Below are 19,085 nucleotides of genomic sequence, written 5' to 3' on the forward strand. Positions count from 1 at the left end.
TTCTATGTGATATGATTGACCAAATACTTTGTACTTATTTTAATAAGCAAAGTTTATGTTCTGTATATTCAACTGAAGTGTTTGAATACCCTTTAGTCATCAGTTTACCATTTAGGGGTAGATATATTTATAGTTATTAAGAATCAGCTGAAACAGGTTGTCTGTAGGGTATACCCACAAGCACAATTAAGGTAACTTAATTATTAGGTAAACCTAATTATTGCTTACTCTCTTTCTTTAACTTTAAGGACTAGAGACTAATTTTACAGTCATTGTTAGTAGTTTATAAATATATTTGTCCTTGCTACCACAAAGGCTATATTGGTTTTACAAAAAGAAAACTATTAACATGTATAAAAACATGCCAACTTCAAATCACCTACAAGCTCAACCATGTTAGAACATGCTATAGGAGAATATGATTCTATCTTTCATTCTAATTTTTTAAAATCCTTACCAGGGCTAATGATGAATGAAGCCTCTGTATAAAAGATTTTTTGTTTTTGTTTTGTCCACCCCAGAGTTACCCCTTTAAAACAATGTTTACAAAAATTTAACTTTCAAATTACCAATCAGTGGCATTCTTATAAAGTACAAACTTCAGAATTTAATATAATTTTCTTTCAAATCAGGAAAGTTTTAGCTCTCGCAATATCTTTTACAGTGAACATTCATTGATAATAATCTGTATTGTTCTCTCCAGTACTTTTACAGAATTAATTTACAGGAATTATTGTACACTTTTATTTTTTACACTTGTAAGAGCAATTATCTCATGAATTATGCAGTAAGAAAAGTATCACTCATGTGGTCTGAGAACAAGCTTATTACAGCCTGTGTGTAATGATAACAAACATTTTATATTATAATTATATAAATCTTGTTTCATAAATGTTTGGCTGCCATAAAAATACTTATTTTAAGGCAAGGTTTTATAAGAAAACCTCACCACGTTATGTTGAAAATAAAGTTTTATAAGAAAATTTCATGGTGTTATGTTTAAGACAAGGTTTTATAAAGAAACCTTACTAAGTTATGTCTATGATGAAGTTTTATAAGGAAACCTTATGGTGTTATGTTTAAGACAAGGTTTTTATAGGGAAACCTTACAGAATTATGTTTAAGATGAGGTTTTATAAGGAAACCTTACTGAGTTATGTTTAAGACATGGTTTTATAAGGAAACCTTAATGAGTTCTGTTTAAGATGAAGTTTTATAAGGAAACCTTAATGAGTTCTGTTTAAGATGAAGTTTTATAAGGAAACCTTACGGAGTTATGTTTAAGACAAGGTTTTATAAGGAAACCTTAATGAGTTCTATTTAAGATGAAGTTTTATAAGGAAACCTTACTGAGTTCTGTTTAAGACAAGGTATTATAAGGAAACCTTAATGAGTTCTGTTTAAGATGAAGTTTTATAAGGAAACCTTACTGAGTTACATTTAAGACAAGGTTTTATAAGGAAATCTTAATGAGTTCTGTTTAAGATGGAGTTTTATAAGGAAACCTTACTGAGTTCTGTTTAAGACAAGGTTTTATAAGGAAACCTTAATGAGTTCTGTTTAAGATGAAGTTTTATAAAGAAACCTTACTGAGTTACGTTTAAGACAAGGTTTTATAAGGAAACCTTACTGAGTTCTGTTTAAGACAAGGTTTTATAAGGAAACCTTAATGAGTTCTGTTTAAGATGAAGTTTTATAAGGAAACCTTACTGAGTTACGTTTAAGACAAGGTTTTATAAGGAAACCTTAATGAGTTCTGTTTAAGATGAAGTTTTATAAGGAAACCTTACTGAGTTGTATTTAAGATGAAGTTTTAAAAGGAGTTATGTTGAAGATGAGGTTTTATAAGAAAATTTCATGGTGTTATGTTTAAGACAAGGTTTTATAAGGAAACCTTACTGAGTTATGTTTAAGATGAGGTTTTATAAGAAAACTTCACAGTATCAAAAAATATGTAAAGGAAGTGCAAGAACTTACACATATCTCAGAATAATAAACTTTTATGTATACTGTATAAAATATCAGAAACCAAATGAAAAGAAGAGTACAACTTTCTGAAAAAATACTGATACTAATGAATAAAGAGAAAGAAATGTTAAATCTTATAACAGGAGTATTTACTTTTTAATACATTTCACTTGTGGCTAATATAACTTATATTCTTATTTATCAGAGACCAGTTTTTAACACTGGTTATTTATGGTACTTTCAACTAGTTATTAAAAGCAAAAAAACAACAACAACAAACAAAATATCAGATGGTACTGTTACCACAAACCTGTAACAAAATCTCTTTCACTAATATTTAAATTATTTGTTTATGTGTATTTCATTCTATAAAGAATGAGATAATAAAATCTCATTAACTGAAACTTTTTGTACTAGGAAAGAAATACAAGTTATCACAGTCATTTCTAAATTAAACCTGAACCATAAAGTTTCCATAACTTCTGGTACTATTGATAACATAATTTTCTGATTTTTGGAAATTTCTTTGCAACTTTGGAAGGACTATGATGATATAATATGTGAAATAAAACTTTCATAAACATGACACTATCTTGGCAAACTGGGGAGACATAAAAATTGTTTATAAGTAGTAATGAAATTAAAACTGCATATCTCAGAGAAACAACATAAGAAGGAGTGTGGATAGAAATCCATCATTCTTAGTAATCAGTAGCAGTTATATTATCAAATGACAACTGTAAATCTCTGAGAAACAGCGTGAGAAGGAGTGTGAACAGAAATGAACCATTCTTGCTAACTAGTAGTAGTTACATTATCAAATGAAAACTAAATCTTAGAGAAACAGCATGAGAAGGAGTGAGGATAGAAGTGCATCATTATGAATAATCAGTAGTTGTTATATTACAAAATGAAAACTGTAAACCTCTGCAAAACAGCATGAGAAGTAAAGTGAATAAAATTGCACCATTTTTAATAACTAGTAGTAGTAATATTACCAAATGAAAACTGTAAATCTCAAAGAAACAACTTCAGAAGAAGTGTTGATTAAAATACATCATTCCCAGTAATTAGTAGTAGTTATATTATCACATGAAAACTGCAAATCTTATAGAAACAGGATAAGAAGGAATGTGGATAGAAATTCATCCACCTCAGTAATCAGTAGTAGTTATATTATTTAATGAAAACTGCAAAACTTTGAGAAACAGTATGAGAAAGGGTGTGGATAGAAAGGCATCATTCTTAATAACTAGTAGTAGTTATATTATCAAATGAACACTATAAATCCCAGAGAAACAGCATAAGAAGGAGTGTGGATAGAAATGTGTCACTCTTAATAACTAGTAGAAATTATATTATCAAATCAAAACTGTAACTTTCACAGACATAGCACATGAAAGAGTGTGGATAGAAATACATCCACCTCAGTAATCAGTAGTAGTTATGTTATTTAATGAAAACTGCAAAACTTTGAGAAACAGTATGAGAAAGAGTGTGGATAGAAAGGCATCATTCTTAATAACTAGTAGTAGTTAAATTATCAAATGAAAACCAAATTTCACTGAAATTACACATCAAGGAGTATAGGTAGAAATACATCCACTTTAGTAATCAGAAGTAGTTATCAAATGAAAACTGTAAATCTTTGAGAAACAACATAAGAAGGAGTGTGGATAGAAATACATCATTTTTAATAACTACTAGTAGGTATATTATCAAATGAGAATAGTAAATCCCAGAAAATCAGCATAAGAATGAGTGTGGACAGAAATATGCATTCTTAATAGCTAGTAGTAGTTATCAAATGAAAACTGTAAATCTTTGAGAAACAACATAAGAAGAAGTGTGGATAGAAATACATCATTTTTAATAACTACTCGTGGGTATATTATCAAATGAGAATAGTAAATCCCAGAAAATCAGCATAAGAATGAGGTGGACAGAAATGTGCATTCTTAATAGCTAGTAATATTTATCAAATAAAAACTATAAATGTGATAGAAACAGCATAAGAAGAAATGTGGATAGAATATAAATCATTCTTAATAACCACTAGTAGGTATATTATCACATGAAAATAGTAAATCCCAGAAAATCAGCATAAGAATGAGCGTGGACAGAAATGTGCATTCTTAATAGCTAGTATTAGTTATCAAATAAAACTGTACATGTGATAGAAACAGCATAAGATGGAATGTGGATAGAAATAAATCATTCTTAATAACTAGTAGTAGTTATATTATCAAATAAAAGCTGTAAATGTCACAGAAATAGCATGTGAAGGAGTGTGGATAGAAATACATTCACTTTAGTAAGTAATTAGTAGTAGTTATATTATCAAATGAAAATTGTAAATCTTTGAGAAACAGGATGAGAAAGAATGTGGATAGAATTGCATCATTCTTAATGACTAAGTAGTAATTATATTATCAAATTAAAACTGTAAATCTCTGCGAAACAGCATGAGAAGGAGTGAGAATAGAAGTGCATCATTCTTAAGTATCATTAGAAGTTTATGTGATGAGAGGAAAACGTTTAAAATATATTTTTTCGTGGATATTCTTGTGGTCTTTGAAGTTCAGGATTTTCCAAGAAAAGGCCTACAGAAAAAATGAAAATGAAGTTTTCTAGCACAAAAACAAACATGCTCATAATGCATATACACAGAAACCTTTCAAATAATAAGCTATATAAAAACCTGAATCATGTATGTATTAATCTTTTGACTTAGAGATTAAAAACAGATAAGCACTGGGACTATAGATAAGATTTTGTCCTAGGGTATTAATAGAGATCAAAGGTCAGTTATCACAAAAGAGTCAGTGATAAATTCACTTATGTTACCCGTGGGTTACCACAGTTGTATCAAGAGCTTTAAATAATTCTGTTTTATGTCAAAAGTCCACAAAGGCTGGTTTAATTACTTTAGAACCCAACTGATCAGACAAATTCTTCTTCTCTATCCCTGTTGTTACAACACAAACTGTGAAACTTTCACTTTAGAAAGCACCCATTAGAGCTAAACTCACACACCAGCTAACTTCACTGATGTAACTAACTTCTTTTATGAACTTCCTCTCTCTGTATCTGCATGTATTTCTAACACATAACAGAAAAATCTAGAAATATCTAGCCCTCTAGTAACAACAATATCAAACATAATGAGAATAAGTTAGAAGCTTTGAGTAAGATGATGTCAACAATATTGCAAAAGCCTACTACAACAATTAAACTACATTCACAACATGCGACTCGTACAGTTATGTAATGAAACTTGTCATAACTATCTATTTTGGAATAAATAACTTTAAATACTCCCATTTATAAAAACTAAATAATCATTAAATATCAGATCACTAAATAAACTAATTAATAACTTTTAAGGTGAACAGTCTTGTATATCCAATTGTTATCATAATTTGAATTATAAGTATAATTTGGATGATAATAACATTAATAGTGTTATGAAAGTTAACATTTTCTTAAATCAAAAAGGTATTTCCAATAATATTTACCTCCTCCGACACTACAGCTATTAATTAACAGCTAGGATTTCTTTTCCTTTGCCCATCTAAGCATTGGTCTGATTTTTTCTCACTTGCCTTTTATTTTCCACTTAATTGCCTTTGGAAATATCTGTCTCATGACACTCTTCACCTATGTCACTCTATATTGGTACTATATACAAGCACCTTCTTCAGATAATATTGTCACTTTTTCGAGACTGACCCAATTAAAAGTAGGCTCCTGCATACGATAGTGCTGCTCCTACTGACAACTGAAAAACAACAACATCCAGGGTCTCGGGTAGGAGGGTCCCCAACTTCATCTTCTTCTCCAAGAGTGGAATAAAGTTACTCGAACATTCTGGAGAAATAACTTCTGTTCACCACCCCAATGACTGGAAACTGGAAGTGACTAGTAGAATACAGCAGAGGGAGTAATGCACATTGGCGAGCTCTGAGGAATGGTGCCTGGGAAATAGTGCAATATGTGAACCAAGTTCTCTAAATTTTTAAAAGATAACTGACCCCACTTTATGAAATCAACTGATCGACAGGGATTGGCAGGGTTTCCTTATGCTTTATTCATGACAGTCCATGAATGGTGGTCCACTAATACCATCTGGTTTACTTCTAAGTGGTCTTATGGAACACCTCATTTCTACAGAGCCTGTTGCAACCCAGATAAAGTATATTGTGTTAGTGGTTGCTAGTGCAGATTTGGTTTGATAAAAGCACACCTAACAGGGCAACACTAATCAAAGAGTGGGATCCTGTGAAAATAGGGGTAAGGGACTCTGTAAAGGAAGGAAGAGACAAAATTAGTAATGAAAATACTCACCCCTCTGTATAATCAAGCAGATGAGGTTAATATAGCTACAGGGGGTAGTCAAAAACCCTAAGATGAAGATATTGCCAGATCATGCAAGTAATGTGAGACAAAAGTATAGGGGGATGTCCACACACCAGCCCACACGATGTCCTCCATTGGGCAATTCAACCAGGCTACTAAAGACATAGAAATTTGACGAATCTGATTAGATGTAACTCATAGAAGTCTCCTCGCCCCCAAAGAGAGCCAAGAATAAGCAATGTGGATCAATTTACATTCCCACCTCGTCAAGATATACTGGGATAAATCCCGGGAAACTGAAGTGTAACAATGATTAAAAAGCCATTGTCTATCACCTCAAAAAGCTTTAGTGCGGGCAACCTGGACATAACAAACAATTGGGATCCGATCTGTCACAGAAGTGAGTAGTGAATCGGTGAAAAAGATTTATTTATACCAGTGTCTCAGGTAAGAAAGTCCTGTCTGGGTATAGAAGGACATAGGTAGAATGACAAAGCATCCTGTGCACATACAGTGCTAACAACTCTGACTGGCAATGTCTACAGGCCAGTAGCAAGAAACAATAAACCTTAAGACAAAGATGATACATGGTACATGATGCTAAGGCCTAAAACAAATGTCGAGAAAGAGCATGTAATGCCACCTTTATATCCCAGTTAGGTAACTAAAAGGGTCATTTTGGATGAAGGACCTGAAATGACTTGAAGAGGCTAGAGAGCACTGGGTACTAAAATAATTTCTGCGTCTTCAAGTATCTAAAGGTAGCCAAGAAGGCCACCTTATACAGGGTGATTGTGGAAGAATCAAAACCCTTGTTAAAGAGCCAGGTCAAAAACTGAGCTATTGTTGGCATGTATGGATGAAGTAGGTCCTACCTCCTCACAATACACCATTGTCAATATGAGTGCCATTTGCAATGATAAATATCTATCATAGGATGATGCAGAGACCAAGACAGGTACATAGCAACTTTAGAAGTTAAACCCTGATGCCATGCAAAGGACTGCATAATTCCCGTGCATGAAGCTTGAGCTCTGGGATGGATAGGTGTAAGATATTGGATCGTGGCTGCCTCAACAGAAACAATTAAAGACCAAGTGGAAGAGGTGGGCACTCCTGAAGATACCACAGAAGCAGAACCATGGGTTGAGCTGGCCAATCCAGTGTAACCAACAGAACACAACATTGCTAGGACTTTGGGTAGCAGACGAATCAGTGGGTAGGCATATAGGTGCAATCCCATCAGTGCTGACTGAATGCCTCTATTGCAATGCCTGAGGATGAGGTAACAGAGACCAAAATGCTGGTAGTTGATTGTTCCAAAGAATGACAAATGCATTGATAATCAGTGTCCCAAACCGAGAGCAAATCCAATGGAAAAACCCTTGATAAAGCATCCATTCAATTGGGAGAATCCAATTGGGTCAACACAACTGATCCATCACCAAATCCATCACTCCGTAACATGGCAAGCTAGTAGGATGATATGATGGGAGTGGGCCCAATAAAGCAGATCCAAAAATAAAAAAACAGAGAGACCTGGATCAAAGGGCATGTGAGACACTACCATAGAATTGTTGGAGTGAAACATGATGACTTTGTCCATCAATAATTCCAGACCTTGTGACATCACCCTTTGAACAGCAAGAAGTTCTAAAACACTGATTCGGAGGGAAGCTTCGTCTTGTCCATAGACCCTGAAATTCCTAACCCTTGAGATATGCACCCCATCCCTGAAGTGAGGCACCAATGAAAAGATGGATCTCTCCAGAATGTCCAAGATAGCCCACAAGTGCAGTCTCAGAGTCCCCCAGAGAAACACCACTGCACCGAATATATGTCTCCATCTCACTACAAGTAAGGTCGTAGACAGCCTCAACCAAGAGCAACCTCCCCAATTCATGAACAATGCTACATATTAGAGGTAGGATAGGAGAGACCTGATTTGCCTCCATACCAGATACATTAATCTGGGAATTCATGCTGTAAATTGGCTTGCCAAACAAAAAGTCTTTTGTTTTTTATGAAAATCAAATAGGTAACATGAAGAATGCTCAAAGTATCTCCAACAGTAGTACTCCACAGAAACCTATTAGTAGACACTTTATTGAGAAAAACTGTTATCTGAATATTATATAAAGAAGGTGCTTATATACAGTACCAAGATAGAGTGGGCATTGACCTAGGTGGAGAGTGTCACGAGATAGATATTGCCAAGGGTAATTAAGTGAGGAATAAAAGGCTGAAGCAAGTGAGAAAAAAACAGACCATTGCTTAGAAACTCTAGTAGTTGAGTAATAACTTTAGTGTGAGAGGGGTAAGTATGTTTTTGAAAAAAGGCATCTTGGTGTAGTGGTTGATCAGTCTCGTAACCCATTCCAGCAGTGTGCTGATGCTAGTGGTAGGACAAATATGATTTTAAGTTGTATCTAAAGAAAGATTGAATACAAGCCTAAAACGGTTATAATTTCATTGTATAAGTCACAGGTTACCCCACATTTGGAGTATTGCGTTCAGTCTTTGGCTTCTTACCTTAGGAAAGACATTAAATTGTTGGAAATGGTTCAGAGGAAGGTTACTAGAATGGTGCCTGGGAGGGAGGGGTTGTCATATGAAAAGAAGTTAAGATCTGTGAAATTGTTTTCTCTTAATAATCTTATTGCAAATATATTTTAAAAAACAAACAAAATCTTTTATACCTAACTAATGGTAACATTATTACGCGTAATCTACACTGTAGTGGTATTTAAGATTTTTTATGTAACCCACACCTCGAACTTGTGTCTCCAACTGCTCTTGTCTTGCTTTTCGGTTCAAAAAAGATATACTATTTTTCTTTGCTATCCACCACAATTCAAATTTGTTCCACACATAATGGTCATTCCAGAGGCAGTAAGAACTCAGTGCCAACAGAATAGTAAGAATAACAGAAGTTGTCTGAAAGTTTTGGACAGAAAAATGGCATTAACAATATCCTCTTTCTGTATCCTCATTTACACTCATTCAAAACATTCAAAGAATACATAAGCAAGTTTATAGTTATAAATGTATCATTACTAGGGAAAAGTGAGAAAATTAATAAAACTCTTCTACATATACAAGTATAAAAAGAACTTTTCAAAAAGAAAGTAAATGTAGGGAAAGCTAATATCTATCCTTCAAAAACAATGCAAAACAAGAATAGGGATGACATTTGCATCATCCCTACATGATAGCACAGGCAAGGATTAACATATAGAAATATATATAACTATTCAATCACAATTGAGTTTAATTTATCCTGTTTTTGTCTGTTAACATTCTACTACACTGTGTGCCTGTGCTATTATGTAGTGATGATGCAAATACCATCCCTACTATCTTGTTTGGATTGTTATTGAAGGAATGATATTAGCCATCCCCACACTTACTTCTTTTTTGAAAATTTTTTTCTTTACTTGTTTGATTGTTTTTAATGCAGTGTTTTAATAGACATACCAAGTTCTAAATACAGTGAGGTTCCAACTGTAATATTTATCATTTATATATTATTGGCTGGTAATTCCTGTTTCACCCTGTACTTAAGCTTTTAAGAGGAACACCAAATGTCTGTAAGAAAGCTACCTTCAAGGGGTAATGATAACATCATTTACTCTAGAATTATAATTTTTCTTTTTAAATTATTAATCATTAATGATACTTATAAAAGTAGATATTCCATTTGAAACTATGTCACCTCAGTGAAATTGGTATTCATATCACAAAATTATAACATACCAGTATAGTTGTGAATGATCCTTGAAGCAAGCTTAATGAAATCCCATGTACTTGGACCACAAACCGTATGGTAAACTCACAGTTTGTATGGTCTGCATCAACATCTCTTTAAATCCACCCAAAGAAAAATTAATATGTGTATATATACACACATATCTAAATACATGCTTAAAATACTACATTTTTTCTGAATAAGTTAGCCAACATATATTAGTCATAACAATTATATCATTAGGAAAATACACACAGAATTTTGCTTCCAAAGGATAATCAGTATATACTAAGCCTTTTTTATTAATAGACAAGATGTTGTTTAATTTTCCTTTAAATTCCATTAAACAGTGACTTTTATACAATTGGCAATGTTTTTAATATTACTCATATACTCTTTTGAAATCTGCAAGGAATTAAAGAAAAAAATCTTATGTGTATATAGTAAAGACACAAAACAAAACAACCACCTATTCCATCAAGTATGTTACTTATAATGTAACTGTCATAAAAAACTTCCAATTACAACTAATTATAATAAAGGACAAATATTTATTCAATGCTTTCAATTATCTTTAAATAGATGAGCCATGATATATCAGCTGTTTAATTTTGCACCTTATTTTCCAGGAAAGAGCACTTAGAATGTTTTCTCTCTTCTGCAGTAACTGTTGGATACCATAAGAGCTTCTACTACTTTGATATTGTAATATTGACATATATGCATCAAAATGTAAATTATATAAGAAATAAGAAAATTGTTTAAAATTAAACAAACTTTGTGATAATACCTTCACCTCCTTTTAGGGTATTTTACATTAAAAATCATGTATTTAATTATAATCTTATTATTCTTAAGAATTAGTTAAACTTAATTTTGTTTTTGCTGTTTATATAAATTTATGACTCCCTATTACCTAGGATCCTGAACTGTGTTAAATACCTAACATCCAAAAATGTTAAATTATCTATTTACTTAAATTTTCTTTTTTGTATGGTCTTAGGGTTTACAAAACAGCTTGGTTACTAGTACTGTTTAATTTGTTATGCTCATTTCATAGCATTCAACTCAACATGTACTGCAATAAAATGATGTGTATTTCACACTCTGTTCTTACTGCCGTTTGTTGCTAAGAGCCTCATGGTATGAGAAGTTTTAAAGGGTAGGACATTTTCTTGTATCCAACATTTCTTTTTTCACCAAGAACGCTTAGATTTAATTCAAATTAGGCTCACAATGTTTCATGTTAGTCTACAGAAAATGTGGCATTGCAAAGAAGTGTCCAGAAATGGTTTGTTTGTTATCTGTGCTAGCCGTCCCTAATTTAGCAGTGTAAGACTAGAGGGAAGGCAGCTAGTCACCACCCCCCACCGCCAACTCTTGGACTACTCTTGTACCAACGAATAGTGCGATTGACCATCACATTATAATGACCCCCATGGCTGAAAGGGCGAGTATGCTTTGTGTGATGGAAATTTGAACCCGCGACCCACATATTGCGAGTCAAACATCCTAACTACCTGGCCATGTCCAGAAATGGCAAGATGAAAATTTGGGAACCATATATTAATCTGTGACTCAGTTAATTAATGTTGCCCAGTTTTATAAAGCTACATATTTTGTGTTCTATGATTCTTTTGTAAATTTTGAAATAGGTAACACTGCAGAACTACAAAAACAAGTATTCGAAGTTAATTCAAAATTGTTAAAAGTCTTGAAGTTTTTAGTAATTTTGCAAAACATATCTCACATATATAAAGATTGCACACTAGCTGAAAATAATTAATTCAGCACTTCAATTTATTATTTGAATATTAGTGGTGAAGAAATCATTCAGAAAAATAATAATAGATATTAATTACAATCAACAAATCAGAGGAATATTAAAATGCAAGTAAGTTTTTTGGCACAGATATTTTTTTCATCTATGGTTCTTTCATTCTTTCTTTCTTTAAGGTAAGTAAAATGTGAGTTGAATGACATATCTAAAGAACTATTTCTTGAACTTTATCTAGTTAAGAAAAATAAACACTTCTAAAACACTCATCAGGAAACTAAACAAAAGTGAAGTTTCACATAACAAAGTAAAGGGTTTTCAAGAAACATTTTGAAAAATTCATAACCATAACAGATTTTCCACCAAAAATTCAAAACCATTCATCCATGTTGAAGACTTATACTTCACAATAGGGATTTCTCATTTACTTTTGGATAACTAAAGAAGTTTAAATATTTACATATTAAAATTTCAAATCCACCTCACATGATAATACCGTTGCATACCTGCTTGTTTGATAATTTCTGGTAAAAATTCTTTCCGAGTGACTTAAGCGATACAACTTCTATCTCGATACAACTTTGTAATACATAAAATTTCCACCCTCACTTTAAACTTAACAACCTTTATAACACACGCTATAAATCACACTGATTCACACACTTTACTTACAGTGCCTACTGTTCGCTTGACTCAATTATCTATCTATCTCTTCGATCTATCTGCCTATCTATCGCACCGGTTTTACTCGCCAGGCTTATATACTAAAAAAGAGGGCATCTAGCAAACACTGGGACATTTGCGAGGTTCCACGATAAGTCATGATCCTTCTAGAAACTCCAGCAAGCATGCTCCCAGCATCACGTGACTTCTGCTGTCGATACAATACTTAGGCTTTACATATCTCAACTTGAGAGCTTCACAATCTTCAGTTGGAGAAATAAATAAAAGTTTTATACAGCACCAGTGGCATAAGTATGCTCCCACAATTGTGAGGGTGGTCCAAGCCAAAAGGGTCTAAAACACTTAAGAATTGCTGACAAGGGAAGAGACATACAATTTAATTTGTTTGAACTAAAGGGTGGCTGCACTATTCTGTTAAATTAACAATATAAATAAGCCAGAATCGTAACTATAATTATATTTGTAGTTATGCTACTGCACAGCACTAATGGAACTGCTCACCTATTTTTTCCTTAAATTAGAAACATGGAAGCCTGAAATATCTCAATATATATTTTTAAAATAATTTTTTGTTGATCACACAAAAGTGAAGCCCTAAATGTCATAAAAAAACTTATAAAAAATCTTCAGTTAGTTCAATTGAAACCTCAAATATGATAAAAAAAATGTAAGTTAACAACATCACACACAATTCTTATTTATTCTTCTGATTCTAAAATAAAATTAACATCTTATAAATTACAGTAAAGAATACTGATGTGTTTTCATTGACAATTCCATATATTTGTGAGTTCAATCTTCAATGATAGTGTTTTATTTTATAGTCTTCACATGTATACAAATATATGAATCATGAACAGTGGGAAACTAAAATGCAGTTTTTACACCAGAATAAAATATTTAGCTATAAGGAAACAGTTAATATTTGGTTCTCCAATTTGTAATTTAATAATAACCTGATTAGTGGTTTATCCAAATCCCATCTTAAAACTATCTTGGAGCTCACTTCCACAATCCATTGCACAATACAATAAAAATGTTTGAAAATTTATTTAGATAAGTAAAATTGAAGCCTCAATTATTAATATTAAGTTAATTAAACCAACCTTATAACTTACAATAAATATGCCAAAATGAATTTTTGTTAATTAAACAAGACTTAATTCTTTTTATTTTATAAAATGTACTTTTTTACTTTTCTATTAAATAAAGATACTGTAAGTTTTGAATTCTACAATAAATATTTGTTAGTTACAATCCAATTAATTGAACTAAACTGAAGCTTTTAGATATCAAAGTAAATACTTCATAATTAATCCTCACTTATCTAAACTGAAGTATATTGGACATTAGCCAAATAATTGCTCATTTATTTACCTTATGTTAACAATAACTGAACTTTTACACAGCAGAACAATAGCTTCTAAATTAAACTTGAATGAACAAAATTAAAACAGTTTGTTTCTCAATTTTCTGTTGCTACAACTTACTATATATTAAAATCCCTACTCTCAAGTACTTAATTTAACCATACAAAATTGAAGCTTTAAGTATGACAATAGACTTTTCAAATAATTTGTATTTTGGATTGTCTGAAATGTTATCTTAATTATTTTTTGTAACATATACCTTTGATTATTTTAAGACAACTCCAGTAAAAAAAGGAAACTTTCTTTAATACTCAATATTTTGCCTTAGGGCTTCATCAGAAGTTTATCATTACAAATACTGAGGCACCCATAATAAAAACACTGAGAATATAGAGAAAGTTTCTTTTACTGGAGTTATTTTAATAAAATAATAAAAATATGTTCTCAATTAATATTCTAATGAAAGAATAGTAGTTGGCATGTTAAATATCACAGCATACCTCTAAAGTCATTAAAGTTAACAAAGAATAATGCTTTGTATGTTACAATAGCATTCTCAGTCTCCTCTACATAGCTAGATCTGCTTTTGATATCACATTAGATACTTTCAAGATAATCACGGATTAAGTAGAGAAAATTAATGATCTGGAGCTTTTTGATCTTGAAATATTGAGTTGTCTTAATATAACCCATTATGATACTTACTTATTTGATACTTCCATTACAAACTGGTATGTTGGTGACCTAAAGTTCTTTGGTGAGATAATACCACATGGAGATTTGGGTTGACAAAGCCAGCTGTATACATTGAATGGCAGAAATATAAATAGACAAAAAAAATTAGCAGCTGGTAAAGCACTGTAATGACTTAAGTAAAAAGATAAAGTGTAAGAAAGCCTAATTACAGAGAAACAAAAACTGGTCAGAAGCTTTGTTTGCAATTATTTTAATGAAATGGCAATCTCTTCTGAAATAATTTCCTTCTCCCTCATATTTATTAATGTCTTTGACAATTTTCCCACCCCCAACCTCCAAATCTTGATTATACCACTGCTCCAAGTATACATGTAATAACAAATAGCAAGTTTTTAAATACATTTTAATTCAGAATTTTATATCTTTCCCAAAAATTTGTAAAACTTTTTTGTTCGTAATCATTAAAAAGAAATACCAAAGAAAAAAAAAGGTTTCAATTAGATGAATCACATCATAAGTCACATATAACTTGTACTTGGCTCCAGCTTTTGGTATTCAAGTTCATTGTATTTTTATATGAATGCTTTTAATTATGATTATTCAGATTTATATTTACCAATTTATAGCTTAAACTTTTACATATCTAACATATTGTATTTCACATATTTTTTTAGGAACTTCACAAAAACCAAACATTATACCTTCCTGGTAAAAATAATATAAATATACTAGCCAATTATCAGACTACCAAGAAACAGTAAAGAAAAAAATATAAAATATTTATTAGAATAGAATATCTCTAAGTCTTACCCACATCTATCCTGTTCAATTTATAATTTGTAACACTGATAATTTCTTTTAATGGAGAATATAAAAAACATTTAGCATATCCATGTATGCTATGTCAGTTATTGTTATATAAGGAGATTAAATATGTTATCGAAAAACGATTTTTTAGCCTCACACTGTGATAACTGTGCATCTTGACAATAGCCTAGCAATGTAGTTTTCATTGCAAAAGGTTCCTTCATAAGGCTGTCTTGTCCAAACCATGCCAATCCTTCCTAAAACCTTTCCATAATCCATCTATTGTATGAGGATGATGATTTCCTAGTGCCTGTTTCAACACAGAAATCCATAAGTGATGCATCAAATAACTTGATTAATATGCCTTTGTATGAAGTAACATAAATGTCTGTTTTATTTTATTTTTCTCCAGATGTTTGAGGTATGCAAAAGTTGAACAGGCATGTTGTGGAAACATCTTCTGCACACATGACTTGTGTCACTTTTTCATATGAGTATCCTTTTTCATTATGTTGCATACTGTTTCCTGGGGTAAGTGGATGGCTTTTACTTCTGATCTTTATGTTCACGGATTCGCACCATTTAAAAAATTGTGCTTACCATGGCCAGAATGGTCCATATTCTTTTGTTTTCCAATGTCATTAAGTTTAAGGGGTATCCCCATCTTGGAAATATTAAATTCCCAAAACTTTCTGATCTTAATGTATTCTTATGATCTGTATGTATGAATATTTTGTATCAGAATAGGCTGTTACATACCCTTCCCAAAAATTATAAACTTTCGATGACATTACCTATGAAATGCCAAACAATGTCAAAATATAGTTTTGATACATTCCATTCTACCATAACTTTATATTGGCAGTGGTTGCTACATAACTTGCTGATGTGCATATTCAAAATCGCTTTAATATAATGTACTCAACCCATTGCAGTTTTATACCACACAAACAGAGAAAAAGCTTTAATCTCTATTAACAGCTCAATTCTAACACTAGAATCTGGGTTTCAATACCCGTGGTGGGCATAGCACAGATAGCCCATTGTGTAGCTTTGTGATTAATTACAAACAAACAGCTCAATTCAGCCATAAGATCTAATGGAGAATTTGATAACTGGTAGCACTGGATATCTAGTAACAGTTATGACATCTAGTAGCATCTGTGGTATTCAATAATGGCTGTAACATATAATAGCAATTTTAAAACTCAACAGCAGTTGTAGTGTCAAGTTACAGTCCTTCAGCTATAAAATCAGCTTTTATACTAGTTTAACTGTGGTGGATTATATTTTGCATAGACTATTTCAGTTTATAAACTAAGAAACCATACCTGATAGAATTATGTGTATGATTAAACACTGGAATTTTACTGGTATGGTCTTCGACAGCACTCCATATAAGTGATCCAGAAGCCCTACAAACACAAGCAAAAATCATACATCTTCCACTCTTCAAATGTTCTTCTTGTAGGAGTACCAGTATGTACTACTTATTTCTACAACTGCCCATGTGGTACATGCATGAAGGCTTATTTTTTAAGCTGTTTCTTAATGTTTTTAAAAACATTATTAATTTAATACTTACATCTAAATAGAAATGAATTTAATCTCCTAGTTTGTAACATCAAATACTCAAAATCATCAACTATAATACATGCACAAATGAAAATGTGAAGCTGCTGTTTTATCTATGCTATTATTAATACATAATCAAATAATGCATCTGGTAATGATTTTTCTTTACTTCATTTAGTATGCACATAAAAATCACTCTTAACTATATACACGCATCTTGAATATTTCTATAAGGTTTCTAGTTTTGGTATCTTAGAAGTTACTTAAATATATTTGGATATTCTACATATATATATTAGGTATATGTTTCTATATACATCTTTGCTGAAATTGTATTGGAATTTATGTAAAACAAGTTTCACTCCTACTGTGAATTGACAATATTAAACTAAGAGCTTCTCGACAAATATATACCTTGCATGCTAACTTATTTATATTCTTCATTTAAGGCTCTTTTATACATTTCCAATCTAGAATGATTTGATGTGCACACACATTTTTGTACATGCTAACAGGACTTATAATTTTTTATATGCTCCAGCGATTGCAAATTTATGTAGAAATAAGCTATATTTATATGTTGCCTAAGTTTATTTTATCTGGTCTATGTAATTAAAGTTTTCACAAAGTGCTCAAAAATATTTATTAATAACATTGCATATTTATGCTTAATTCCATGATATTGTACATGGCTCTGGCAAATTTCTGTGTTCAACTATTATTTTTCTTATTGTCACACCATGGTGATATATTGCTCCACTGTGTCCTTTTCAGTCACTGTCCTTTGAATATTAAACAAAACTTGTAGTCTGTCATGCAGTGAATCCTTGAAAAAGACATATTCAAAAATGTCAGGTTTAAATGACATGTCTATCCTAGAACTGTGTTAGTTATACTTCCTGGTACAGTTTCCACCTTTTTTTCTTCTCTGTAAGCTTTGAAATGCTAACAATTACTCTAAGCTGTCTAAATATTATTGTTTTATACCTCAAATTAATCTTAATCACACCACAAAGTCAGCCTGAAGTGTTTTAGCTAATTGCAACATTTGGTAATAACAGTATTAAATTCTGCACTGCAGCAGTTAGTGAAAATTGTTCATCAGCTAGTTTTATCTTTTTTTCCATACACTTGTTTATCTGTTATTAGGAGTCTCTAACAAATTAAAAATAACATTGAAGCAAAATAGACATGTAGCAGATGGGAAACTGCTATGTTTTATGCTTCTATAACTTAAAAAAAAGTACATTCTTCATAGTTTTCATAAAGATGTTCTGAATTTAGCTGACATGTTTTTATATACATCTTTGCTGAAATTGTATTAAAATTTATGTAAAACAAATTTTGGTCCTACAATGAATTGACAATATTAAAGTAAGAGCTTCTCTACAAATATATACCTTGCATGTTAACTTATTTGTATTCTTCGTTTAAGGCTCTTTTATACATTTCCAAGCTAGAATGAAATAGGTGTAAATAGTTGTAGGTTTGCATTAATCCTCGTTATCAGGATAGATGTATACCATAGTGGATACAATAGTGACTATTTTGAAAAACACTCATATTTTCTAGACCATACTTTTTCTCATTATTATCCTGGCATCCGAACCACATCCAAGTGGAGGAGTGGTACAGAGATTAGTATAAATCAGTAGATACTGGGAGTTAAACTCCCCTTGGATGTATGTAATGAAAATGGTCATTGATGTTGGTAATCTGGGATGGTGAGATACTGCTCCAGGACTTTTGTCTGAGAAAGAACACAACTATTTTGTCCTTTTTTCAATGAAACTGCTGCTTTTTGAGCTTGCTCTAGCAGTTAGATTAGTTACTCTAAGAATTCAGAGACTAGTGTGCAATAGTATAAAGTGAGAACCCAACATCTTCACTTTTTGTGTGTTAGAAATGAATATTAATCTTGTTTTCACAAGTCTTCAAATCTTCTTCTTTTGCTTTCTGTATCTATTTTTTAGTGCAACTCTTGATAGTTGTCTGTTAGATATGAGTGGTTTGGAATACTACAGACTAAGTTATAAAATTACATTTCTGTGTCATAATTAGGATTTTTTACAGATTCTATTTTAAATGGGCTTCTTTTTTT

The 19,085-nt window shown here is 31.7% G+C and overlaps 1 protein-coding gene across 2 annotated transcripts in view; it reads right to left on the bottom strand.

The window, feature by feature from the left end:
- Window positions 1-2,051: 2,051 nt before the first annotated feature.
- Window positions 2,052-19,085, bottom strand: part of LOC111086989 (cation channel sperm-associated protein subunit gamma 2-like) — a 100,323-nt gene continuing 83,289 nt past the window's right edge. The window contains exons 5-9 of one of the 2 annotated variants that reach the window (XM_022391994.1): window positions 16,741-16,824; window positions 14,612-14,704; window positions 10,084-10,189; window positions 9,097-9,264; window positions 2,052-4,571 (exon numbers count right to left, since the gene is read on the bottom strand). In XM_022391994.1, the coding sequence (XP_022247702.1) occupies window positions 4,485-4,571; window positions 9,097-9,264; window positions 10,084-10,189; window positions 14,612-14,704; window positions 16,741-16,824 (538 nt within the window). In that variant the 3' untranslated portion in view covers window positions 2,052-4,484. The remainder of the gene's footprint in view (window positions 4,572-9,096; window positions 9,265-10,083; window positions 10,190-14,611; window positions 14,705-16,740; window positions 16,825-19,085) is intronic. The other variant, XM_022391993.1, reaches the window with a different exon arrangement.

The sequence above is a fragment of the Limulus polyphemus genome, unplaced genomic scaffold (genome assembly GCF_000517525.1).
Source record: "Limulus polyphemus unplaced genomic scaffold, Limulus_polyphemus-2.1.2 Scaffold1613, whole genome shotgun sequence".
In the NCBI taxonomy this organism is placed as follows: domain Eukaryota; kingdom Metazoa; phylum Arthropoda; class Merostomata; order Xiphosura; family Limulidae; genus Limulus; species Limulus polyphemus.